We start from the raw sequence: 12,381 nt of genomic DNA, 5'->3' as shown, positions 1-12,381 counted from the left end.
CGACAACTTTTATCCATCCACACATACGTTCATCAGCCAACACAAGGTGGTGGGAGGGGGTACGGGCGACAGGAAGTGTAGCTAAAGCATTTCATATCATTGGCGCAGCTGGTAAAGAGTTATATCTTTGTCATAGTAGAGGATCTTTACCAGAAATGGCTAAAGTTGCAGGAATAAAACGCCAATAAGGCCGATATGGGACTATTTATTACTTATGAGTTTTTCCAAATCAAATCAAGGCATTCCTCTTAATACCTGAAAAATTAAACTGAACTAAAACTGAACTCAGAGTGTTCAACAAGTGATTAAGACGTTTTAGTTCATATTTTGCTGAACTGACTAGACTAAAACTCAACAAAAACCAACTGAAAAACGACATAAAAATTTTAAAAGAAAAACGAATGAAAATGTGTCCAGTCAGAAGAAGAAAGAAAGAAAAGGTAAATGTGAGACGAGATTGGAAAGAGGAGGAGGAAACCGAAGAACCAGCAGAGGTTCAGGGGTCTCAGCTGGACACACACACACACACACACACACACACATACACATGCAGAGTGTTGACTTGATATCTGCCCCTCAGATCTCCTGTAAAGCCCGGTCTCAGCCAATCTCAGCTTTCCCACAAACATGAAAGAGGTTTTTTTTTTCTTTTCTTTTTTTTTAATTTTATGATCGGTGGTGAGAGGCTGGTACGGTCACTGAGCCAAACAGGCTGCACACACACACACACACATACACACACACACATACGTACATAACCTATATACACACACAACAGAAAACTGGGTTGAAGTTGTTATTGCTGCTGCTGCATCACACGTTTAAAGTTTTTGGTTGAACTGGAGTTGAAGTTCAGCGTCCTGACACCTGTCGCCTGCTCTCACAAACCACCGGCCTGCGTGTGTGTATGAGCCGGACTCGTCCTCCCGTCTCATCCCAGCAGGAAGTAAATCCTTCCAGCTGACACCTGAATGCCTCGTGAAGCCTCTTTTCCTTTCCCATGCTCCTCCACAGCTGTGAAGGGAGGGAGGGAGGGAGGGAGGTTAGAGAGGGAAGGAGGGAGGGAGGGGCACGATCAGAGAGAAGGAAGTGAATGAAAGTGAATGAGTTACGTTTTTCCCCTTGTTGTTTAAATTTATCAATGAGAAAGAGCGGCTATAAAAAGCAGCAGCAGGTCTGTGTTGTCATCATCGTCATCGTCGTCGTCTTTGACAACGTGTGAACAAACCTGAGTGATCTGTGCATTGTCTGTGAGATAATAATAATAATAATAATAATAATAATACATTTTATTTGGAGGCGCCTTTCAGGTCACCCAAGGTCACCTTACAAAAAAGGAGGATAAAAGATCATAGTATCAATAAAAACAAAAACAAACAAAACATCAAGATAAAGTGAGTGCAGTGCAGAGTGTCTGGTTTATAGGGAGTGTGCCAGTTTGAACAGGTGGGTTTTAAGTTGGGATTTGAATGTTGTGATGGAGTCTGACTGTCTTATGTGTGGTGGGAGGGAGTTCCAGAGTTTTGGTGCTGAGCAGCTGAAGGCTCGAGCACCCATCGTGCTGAGGCGTGATGTGGGGGTGGTTAACAGTCCAGCAGAGGTGGAGCGGAGATCCACCTCTCTTTATCCTTTCAGAATAAAAGAGGATTGTTGTTGGATGAGTGTGTGACGTGGAGCAGCAGCAGCAGCAGCAGATGCAGCGGCTCAAACAGATGTTGATGAAACAAACAACCAATTAGCACTGAATGGGCCGGTTTCTTCTGGTTTTGGAAGCTGCTGCTGCTGTGACTCAGTGACCTTGGGGTCGATCGGCATGTGCAACAGGTTCATATCTCAATGCACAATATTGTTATGATTCAGTGAAGTTGCATTGACTGATATTATACAAGATTTAATCTCAGTTTTGTTGCATGTGGAGACAGTTCTGCCGTCCAATTTTTAAAGGGATAGTTCAACATTTTGGCAAATTGGCCCATTGCAATAATCCCTGTAGTCGTAGCAGTAGGTTTGTTAGTTGTTATTGTTTTCGAGGTAAATGCAGAGACTGCTTGCCGAACAACTGCCCCAGACAGGAAAATGCATCAGCAGTTTTGCATGAATTTGCCTCTAAAACAACTCTATCTGGTAACGTTCTGTTATTATCTCATAGTGTGGTGAATGTGCAGGTCACAATGTGTCCACCAGAGCGTTTTGGAGTTGTTGGATTGTGTATTTGATGAGTTTGATGAGGGAAACCAAGAAATCCCATTAGCCTCCGTAGCGTAGCTCTGAGCAGCTCACGGCTCTGCTCCGCCGTTCTAAAAATAGCTTGCACCGACAATTAAAGGTAGGCTAATGAACCTACTGCTATGACTATAGGGATTATGGCAATGGGCCAATTTGCCAAAATGTTGAACTATCCCTTTACCCTTTATACTTCAAAAGGATCTGATGTTATTTATAGAATAAACTGTATTTAGTATGAAAACACTGATTATTCACTGTAACTAGAAAATATTGTTGGTTCTGTGGTCAGAAAACCCAAAGATAGATACAGTAAATTATAAAGGGAAAATGCATCCATCTTTCCGGGATGCCCAGCTTTCCCTCTCCCCCAGACACTTCCCTCCGGTTCTTCCAAGGGGATCCCACGTCATTCCCAGGTCAGCAGAGTGACAGCGTGTTCTGGGTTTTCCCCGGGGCCTCCTCCCGGTGGGATCTGCCCGGACCAGCTTCCCCCCAGGGAGGCATCTGATCCGATACAGATGCCCGAGCTGCCTCCTCTCCATCTTGTTCTTTTCGGGCATGACCCTAAGTTCATGACCATAGGTGAGAGGAAGGACATCGAGAGCTTCGGCTTGTGTCTGTCTGTCAATCTCACGCTCCATCCTTCCCTCACTTGAAAACAAAACCCCCCAAAATACCTAAACTCCTCCACTTGACCCAGCAGCCTCTCCTCCAACCTAGAGCCTAGAGACCTTTTTCCGGTCGGGAACCACGACCTCGGACTTTGTTGGAGGAGCTGATTCTCATCCAACACTGGGCTGCAAACTGCCCCCCAGTGCACGTTGAAGGTCCTGGCTCAACAGGAAGGGAAAATATGCTGCTTTTCTTTTTTTTCTTTTTTTTTTTTCAATATCTTATCTGGAAACATTGGCACGATATATCGAGGTGAAAAGTTTTGGCTCCTCGCTGCAGCTTCATGCAGCTTTGAGCATCTCATCGGAAGAAACTGTAAAGAATGAAGTAGGTTTTGCTGCACAGACTTTTGTTTTTTTGCAGAAAGTTACTGATCATCATCGTTCAGTCGTACGTTATAATTCACTGTAAATGTGACAGGAGCGTCATCGTTGTGTTCGTGGGAGCTCCGTTTCGCAGCCTGTTACACTAATGATCCTTCAGGGATGGCGGAGAGGAGGGGGGGTCGCTGGTTCTCTCATCACCCCCCTCCCCACAGTAAACCACCACCACCACCACCGACTCCACACGCTCGCTGCCCGATTGTATTTACAGCTGCTGCCGACCCACGGCCCTTCACCTCCTCGGCCCTAAATGAGAGGAGACATGGGCCGAACAATGAGACTGACTGAGGTTTCCACTAATTCACAGGATATTTTTCCTTTCGCCACCCCTCCTCCGACCCCCCCAACCCCTTGGGAGGAGGAGGAGGAGGGTGAAGATGTGGGAGGCGTTCACCCTCCAGTTCCTCTCTCCTCACTCCTTATTGGACGTGCATGCGGAGGTTAATTGGATTGCTTTTGTTAGACGACCCTACGTTACCCCGACACTGTTTCATAAGCACGAGTGTGTCCGAGATGTGTTTATGTCTCTATGCTCGTGCAAAAAATGTGTGTGTGTGTGTGTGTGTGTGTGTCCATCTGGAGCGCTACAGCTCACGGGGGAGTGAGACTGGGAAGTGCAGGAGGAAGTTTCAACAACACTTGAACAGAGCTGCTGCTGCTGCTACTGGTCCCCGGAGGCTCCAGATCAGTCCCAGTGTTGGAAGTCAAATCACAACCGTTTCGTCAAGCTTTACTTTTTCTTTTTCTTTTTTTTTTATAACAACAAATGTTGCTCTCAGCAGCTTTTTTTCTTTCTATTTTTTCTATAGCAAATGTTCTCAGCAGTTGAGTTCAGTGGCTCCACGTTTCTTCTTTGTTTTCAAATCGACATCCACATTTAGTTTGGTTGAGTTCCACAAGATAAAACACGGGCAGCTACGAAAGAGAACTTAAAGGAGAATTCCGGTTATTTTTGACCCCTAAATCCTTTTCCTGATGGTTAAGACATTACTATCCGATCGCAGAGCGCCTGCTCTCCCCGCCACAGAAACAAACACTTTGTCCTTGTTGTGATGATTTCTTTACAAAAATAAACGGTCGAGCAGTGCCGTGGTAATGTCCAAAATATCTCTACAAAACACTTCATATAGACAAAACGTTATGACGCAACGTAGGAATTGTTTCTTTAGTTGTCGGTATCAGGACTTTGAAAAGATTGTGTTCAAAACTGAACTTCGGAAGCAGGAAGATGTGGCTGCGTTCATGCAAACTTGAACAATCAGTGATGGACGAATGCACGAGGACATCGATGGTTTCACCTGAGTGCAGTTCAGAGTTGGATACAGATACAGAGAGAAAGACTGATGCAACGTAATAGACAGGAAGTTTGACTTTATTCTCAACATGTCGATCTTTTTCTTGAAAGTTCAACTTTTTTTTATCAAAGTTGCAGGATAAAAATTCTGAAAAAGATGTTCATGTCCTCCTCCTCCTCCTGAAGTATCTTTTATCTTCTAGCTGAATAGCGAACATCAATAAAATCAGACATTATAGACCTGGCTAACAGCCAACCGACAGTTATACCTGTTTTATGTTAACAGACACATAACCAGGAAAAAAAAACAGAAAAGCAGGAGAGGGAAACAGATTATGTTTGACTTACAGTACTGTATGTATATGACAAACAGTCCTAATTAATATTAACTGAGGTTGATGACTGAGGTTAAAAACCTGCTGACAATGAAAAAGCTGCTCTGCAAGTTCAGCTCCGTTTTAATAATAATCTTAAAGAACAACAACAACCAGAGTTCAAGTTTTGGGAGGAGGAAGAAAACATTTGCAGGTGTCAGGAGCGAAACACACACAAAGTGCTTTAAAACAGGAAACGGGAACACAAATACAGAATATCTCATGGGAAATCAAACAAATTGTTCCAGCTCGAGCACAAAATTGGTGCGTTAATGTCTGAGTGGAGCTCTGGTCCAGAGGCTTCAGGGCTTCGGGGCTTCGTCCAGCCTCCGAGAGCGACGACGGTATTTTGAGACGACTAATAACAGGAACAGAAAAGGGAAAGTGGCGTCCGAGCCAAGTTTTCAAACCAGCGCCCTGCACGCCGAGACCTTGGACCGTGTTTGTTTTCAGGGTAAGAAAGAAGAAAGTTTTGCATCAAACTTTATGTATTTATATCCAAGGACAGATGTGACACAGCAGCAGCAGCAGCAGCAGCTGGTGGTGACTCAGCTATTGATCTGACTTAAACCCAGAATCCATCAGTCTGAAGGCCCGTGTTGTGTTCAAAGGTCACAGGAGTCACGTTGATGAGTATTTTATTTACCTCCTGTCCTCATGGGATATCGACTCACACACACACACACACACACATTCACACACACACACATTCACCTTTGTAGCCCAGAAGATAAACAGAGGCGGCTGTTACCTCAGCGCAAATATCAACACTGATCCAAAACAAGTCGGGTGTGTTCACGTTGCACAAGGTCTCACTGATATTTTCTCTTTGCATAAAGAATAAACCCACTACACATCTGGTTTAAAGGGATAGTTCAACATTTTGGCAAATTGGCCCATTGCCATAATCCCTATAGTCATAGCAGTAGGTTCATTACCTTTAATTGTTGGTGCAAGCTGTTTTTAGAACGGCGGAGCAGAGCCGCGAGCTGCTCAGAGCTACGCTACGGAGGCTAATGGGATTTCTTGGTTTCCCTCATCAAACTCATCAAATACACAATCCAACAACTCCAAAACGCTCTGGTGGACAAGTTGTGACCTGCACATTCACCACACTATGAGATAATAACAGAACGTTAAGAGACAGAGTTGTTTTAGAGGCAAATTCATGCAAAACCTCTGATGCGCGTTCCCATCAGGGACAATTTTTCAGCAAGCAGTCTCTGCATTTACCTCTAAAACAACTCTGTCTGGTAGCGTTGTGTTATTATCTCATAGCGTGGTGAATGTGCAGGTCACAACTTGTCCACCAGAGCGTTTTGGAGTTGTTGGATTGTGTATTTGATGAGTTTGATGAGGGAAACCAAGAAATCCCATGAGCCTCCGTAGCATAGCTCTGAGCAGCTCACCGCTCTGCTCCGCCGTTCTAAAAACAGCTTGCACCAACAATTAAAGTTAACGAACCTATACTGCTATGATTATAGGGATTATGGCAATGAGCCAGTTTGCCAAAATGTTGAACTGTCCCTCTAAGACACAGAAAGAAACTCAAGCTCTGACATTAAACTGGAGGTGAGGAGGGTAATGGATCGTGTTATAAAATCACAGCTGACCTCCTCACTGAAGTCGTGTTCACTACAACATTTTTTCTCCACTTCCCCACAACCGTTTAATTTGTCTAATAACAGCTCTCGTTTCTGGGAACCTTCGTCGTTCCCTTTACATCTCCGCAAATTTCCCACTCCCACTGTTTTGTAAAATCGCTGTCGACGGCTCAGTGACTTTAAACTGTTTACTGCGTTTGTGTGAGAGTGTGACTTTTATAACAACAGGAACAACAACTTTTCTTCGAGCCCTCATCTGCACATGTGTACGGATACACACAATACATCTCCATTAAGGAGGCGAGAAGAGCTGCGTTTTACGCGTTTGGCAGATTTCAAACGGTTAACTGCACAACTGTTTCTTTTGCCCAGCTGTCGACAGGTCCCACCCACTGGTCCACACACAGGCCCGACTGCACTGCACTGTATATAGTTCAATCAGAGAAATACACCACAGGGAAACAAAATGCAGATGTTCTTGTGAACCCTCGGGCATCTGCGTATTTATCAGTGAACACAGCGAGCATGGTTTATTAATAGTAACATAACGTCAGACTTAAAGTTGAGTTTGTGCTCAAAAAAAAAAATCTGAAAGAAAAAAAGAAGGCAGAGTGTTAAAGGTCCCATGTTTCTACTTTTTATTTAGTAAGTGTTGATCCGTAAGAAGATATATTTGTGGTTTTAAGGACCAAAACATCCTCTCTGGAGCTCTAGTAACGACAGGTCGGTGTCAGCCAATCAGAAGAGAGGAGGCCTCTGAGCCTCTCTTCTGATTGGCTGACTGTTTTCTGAATGATCCAAATAAAAATAGAGCAGATTTCAGAATAAAACACTCAGAGAAACTAAAACCTGCAAAGTTGTTGGATATATGGTGGGTCCAGGTGGTGAGGGGGCGGGGCTTTGGGTGACTGCTTAGTTGTGACATCACAAAGTGACAGGAAGTCCTGACGGCTGGTTTTAAGGCTCAGTTTCTGAATACAGGCTGTGTGCATTTCTCTGTGGACTGAGGCTTTGATACTTTCACAGTATTGATATAGAACCTAGAGCTGCTTTATAATCACACTACACATGGACATCTACCTTTATACTGTATGGAGCTTTAACACAAACATCTACCTTTATACTGTATGGAGCTTTAACACAAACATCTACCTTTATACTGTATGGAGCTTTAACACAAACATCTACCTTTATACTGTATGGAGCTTTAAAAGTACAAGATAATTGAGGAGGTTCTAGCTAATTAAGACATTTTAAACTGTATTTGCTGATAATAAGAAGCATATTTCTCACTGAACAGTTAAATGAGTCAGTGAGCTACTTCCTGGTGTCTCCATGTATCTCGCGTTAGTGTTTATGTAACCTCTGCCGTACTTTCCCCCCTTCTGCAGAACTTCACTTATATGAGTCTCTGGCTCGGTGCCACAGAAACACTCTACAGTTTAATTCCCATAATAATCACACATGGCAACACACACACACAAACACACACACACACAAAAAAAACAAAAAAAAGACACAGAAGACGTCGGCCTCAGCAGTAATCTCTCCTCATGCTCGCTGCCACACCTCAATAAAAAGAGACTTAGGCTGTTTTCTGTTTTCTTTTTTCTTTTTTTCTCTCTGGAGGGGGTCTAATGAGCACAAAAGCGGAGGGAGGCCTTTACCTGGGCTCAGTCCAACCTGGGATAAAGCTCTGTTGTGCCCTCGGGGCCACACATGCAAACGCAGCAGTGTTGGGTATAAAACAAGCTGCCAATCAGAGGATTACCGCTCCTCGCTGTGACTGACGGAAACCTGGAGGTGTTGAACGACTTTACGCCTCTCGACTCGACTCTACTCTGTGTGTGTGTGTGTGTTGACGGTTTGTGTTGACTCTCTCTCTCTCCTCCTCCTCCTCCTGCAGAGCTGTGTGTACGGCGAGAACAGGACGACCATCCAGTGCACCACGCCCTCGCTGGCCAAACTGGCCCTGCAGCCGCCCGTGGTCACCAAGGTGGCCTTCGTCCTGGACGGCTTCTCCACCGACCAGTGGGACCTGATCTACGTGGAGGACCCTCTGTTCCAGGACCCCAAGCTCACGTCCAAGGACAACAAGAGCATCGTGGAGCTCAAGGTGTGTGTTGATCCATGAGAAGATAATATAGTTTACTTTTTATTGTGAAATAGAAGACGGACAACATAGTGGACATACATCTCGTATACAGTGAATGAATGAATGAATGAATGAAAGTTATTGGTTACTTAGAGAGTATAAACTCTGGTCACAACCAAAGAAAAGGGTAAAAGCTTCAGCTTATATATATAGCCCCCCCTTTTCTTATCATAAAAAAAACATATATACATAACTACAGTGTGAACAAGGTGTGTAATTCAAGTATAATTCATAATATAAATGGTGGTCATAACAGTAATAGTGATAGCAATAATAAAGAAATAAATGAATGAATGATAATAATAGTAATATCTAATAATAATAATAATAGTTGTGACATATTTGTGGTTTTAAGAGCCAAACATCATCTCACCTTCTCTCTGGAGCTCTTGGGTGTCAGCCAATCAGAAGAGAGGAGACTCTGAGTCTCTCTCCTCTGATTGGCTGACTGTTTTCTAAAGCGATCCAATAAAAATAGAGCAGATTTCAGAATAAAACACTCAGAGAAACCAAATCCTGCAAGTTTTTGGATGTTTGGGTCCAGGTGGCGTTTAGGTGACTGTGTCATTGTGACATCACAAAGTGGCAGGAAATCCTGGCGGCTGTTTTTTTTTATGTCTTTTTTTAAGGCTCGGTTTCTGAATACAGGCTGTGTGTGTGTGCAAGAGGTTTCAGTAAAGGTCAAAGGTCAGAGCTGCAGATTCAGAGGCGACAGGTGCATAAACTGGAGTCGAAATCTGTTGTGAATTTTGTGAATATAAAAGGAAGACGCTGCAGCTCCAACTGCTCCCCCTCTCCTCTCTCCTCTTCTACCTCTTCCTCTTCCTCTACCTCTTCCTCCTCCTCCTCCTCCTCCTTCTTCTCCTCTTCCTCTCTCTTCCTCCTCCTCTCTTCTCTCCTCCTCCTCTTCCTCCTCTCTCCTTCTCCTCTCCTCCTCCTCCTCCTCTTCACCCTCTCCTCTTCCTCCTCCTCTTCTCTCCTCCTCCCTCCTCTTCCTCATCTCTCCTCTCCTCCTCCTTCTCTTCTTCCTCTCTCTTCCTCCTCTTCTTCCTCCTCTCTCTCTCCTCCTCTTCCTCTTCACATTCACACATTCACACGTCCAGTCGGGTCGAGTCGGGAAGGAAACAATACAGAAAGAAAAACAGGAAGTGGAGTCTGTTTCCCATCGTTTACACCCTCGACCTCCAACTGCCCCCCTCCCCCTTCATCCCCCTCTTCATCCACTCCTTTACCTCTCTGTGTATTCTCTCTCTCTCTCTCTCTCTCTCTCTCTCTCTCTCTCTCTCTCTCTCTCTCTCTCTCTCTCTCTCTTTCTGTCGACTTGTATTGTTCTTGCTGCCGAGGTCAAAGCTCTTGACATATTGATGCCGCTTTTCAAACAAGTCCCCCGCTGGTCCCCAGAGTCTGTTTAAACAACACAATGAAATACATATTTCTCCTCTTTTCTTTCTTTTCTTTTCTTTCCTTTTTTTCCTTTTTTTCCCTCTCTTTTCTTTTTTTGTTGACTGCGGCTCGACGGTTCGTAGCAGCTGTGTTAAACCTCTCGCAGGGGATCCTCCTCCTCCTCCTCCTTCTTCTTTCTCTCTTTTCCCAGACATGACCTTGGCCCTGATGCTAAATCCACCAACCAACCTCTTACCCTCCCTCCCTCCCTCCCTTCATCCCTCCTTTTCAGCTCAGACAAACCCCCAGTTTCTACCCCAAGGGGGGCAGTTGGGGAATGTACCAAGGCATCGTACCGAAACAAGCCACATTTAACGCCATCTGATAACCCTGCCCGGCCGTGGCCTCTAGAGGAGAGAGAGAGAGGGGTTGCAAGGGGGGGCAAAATGCTGGGGCTCATTTAGCGCCATCTGATAAACTGCTACACTGCAAAAACTCAAAATCTTACCAAGAATATTTGTCTTATTTCTAGTCAAAATGTCATTTCTAGTCAAAACAAATCTCATTATACTTAAAATAAGACTCATCGCATTAAAAAGTAGCTTGTTTTTTGACACTTTTTACTTCTTTCAAGCATATTTTCACTTGAAATCATCTGATAGTGGAGCAGGTTTTTCTTTCTTATTACAAGCACAAAAAACACTTGCTTTCACTGGCAAATTTTTCTACTTATTTCAAGTGAAAATTAGTTTGAAAGAAGTGAAAATTATTCTTTGCTGTTGCGAAGCTAAAGACGCACTTTTTTAGATTAGCATTTAACTCTGACTAGGGAAGTCCTGCTCTTAAGTGTACTTATTTTGCCTGTTTTTATTTTACTGTATGCACTTTTAGAGGGCCTTTAATACCCTGCAGCACTGTGGCACTTTCTTGTGTTTTTATACATTATTTTACTGCTTTGATGTAAAGCACTTTGGGTACCATCTGGCTATTGTAAAGTGCTATACAAATACATTTTGATTGATTGATTGAAGTGAAAATTATCTAAAAACAAGTTAATTTTTAGGTTGTGAGTCTTATTTTAAGTGGAAAGAGATTAGTTTTGACCAGAAATGAGACAAATATTCTTGGAAAGATTTTTGAAGTTTTTGCAGTGCAGCTCCAACTTTGCTGCCAAAAACAGATCCCCTTATTAAAAAAAAGAAAAAAAGATTATACAAAATATTTAGCTGTGAGTGACAGATCCACAGCTGTATGGCAGCACATGAAGGATGGCGGCCGCTGCAGGGCTGGCTGGCGGCGGTCCAGGCCTTTATTTTATCGCCGCCGCCGATCGGTTCACGGGAGAGTGAGAAGCATCTCGTGTCCCATTATCATCGCTACAACGACGACGGCAACAACGCTTTATTTAGAGCGACTGACTGGTGTCACAGTGACGGCTCTGTAATGACTTTAATGATGCTTCTCTGCTGCAGCGCGGACGTACAGGACATACAGCGCTATATATGTGTGTGCGTGTCTGTGTGTGTGTGTGTGTGTGTGTGTGTGTGTGTGTGTGTGTGTGTGTGTGTGTGTGTGTGTGTGTGAGAGTGTGTGTGTGAGAGAGCAGGAACAGGTGCGAGCCTCCACTCTGTGTCAAATTGGAAAATCCCGAGCTGTCACGCAAGGAATGTGATCATTCTCTTTATTGCCTTCTGCTGCACTCAAACAAGTGTGTTTATGTGCGTGTCTCTCAGTGTGTGTGTGTGTGTGTGTGTGTGTGTGTAAATGTGTGTGTGAGAGAGAAAATGAACGAGCAGCAGAGTCGACAAAGGAGCGAGAGAAGGAACCAAACGGAGCAGAATCAGTCTGTGTTGTTCTTTCACAGATTCCCGTCAAACTAAAAACACTCACTAACTCAATTACACACACACGCACACACGTACACACAGTCACGGATGCATTCATGTGGACAATAGCTGTGTGTGTATGTGTGTGTGTGTGTGTGTCTCATCTCCCTGTTGTTCGACCCACTGAGGCTCACGAGACCAGAATAAGTCACTTTGTCTTTGTGTCTCCTGACTCACCATGAGGACGCTCTTTCTTCCTCCTCGACAAGTTTTTCGGACTTTTCCCACTTTTTATTATTTTGTCTCTAAATAAAAACGATGACGTCGCCGCTCAGATATGATTCACATTCCTCTCGCTGCCCTTATAAGTCCTGAAAATAAAATAAAAAATAAAGATTCTGACTGAGCAAGTACCATGATTCTCTGTGTGTGTGTGTGTGTGTGTGTAAAGTGTGAACGTAGTG

General features: G+C 44.0%; 1 protein-coding gene across 1 annotated transcript in view; it reads left to right on the top strand.

The window, feature by feature from the left end:
* The window catches only part of met (MET proto-oncogene, receptor tyrosine kinase), a 91,128-nt gene that overhangs the window by 54,880 nt on the left and 23,867 nt on the right, over positions 1 to 12,381 (top strand). The window contains exon 12 of the mRNA XM_083973844.1: positions 8,460 to 8,669. Within this exon, the coding sequence (XP_083829970.1) occupies positions 8,460 to 8,669 (210 nt within the window). The remainder of the gene's footprint in view (positions 1 to 8,459; positions 8,670 to 12,381) is intronic.

This window comes from Trachurus trachurus (assembly GCF_905171665.1).
Source record: "Trachurus trachurus genome assembly, chromosome: 6".
NCBI classification, from domain to species: domain Eukaryota; kingdom Metazoa; phylum Chordata; class Actinopteri; order Carangiformes; family Carangidae; genus Trachurus; species Trachurus trachurus.
The sequence above is the reverse complement of the archived record's forward strand: the minus strand, read 5'-3'. Positions and strand labels throughout refer to the sequence as shown.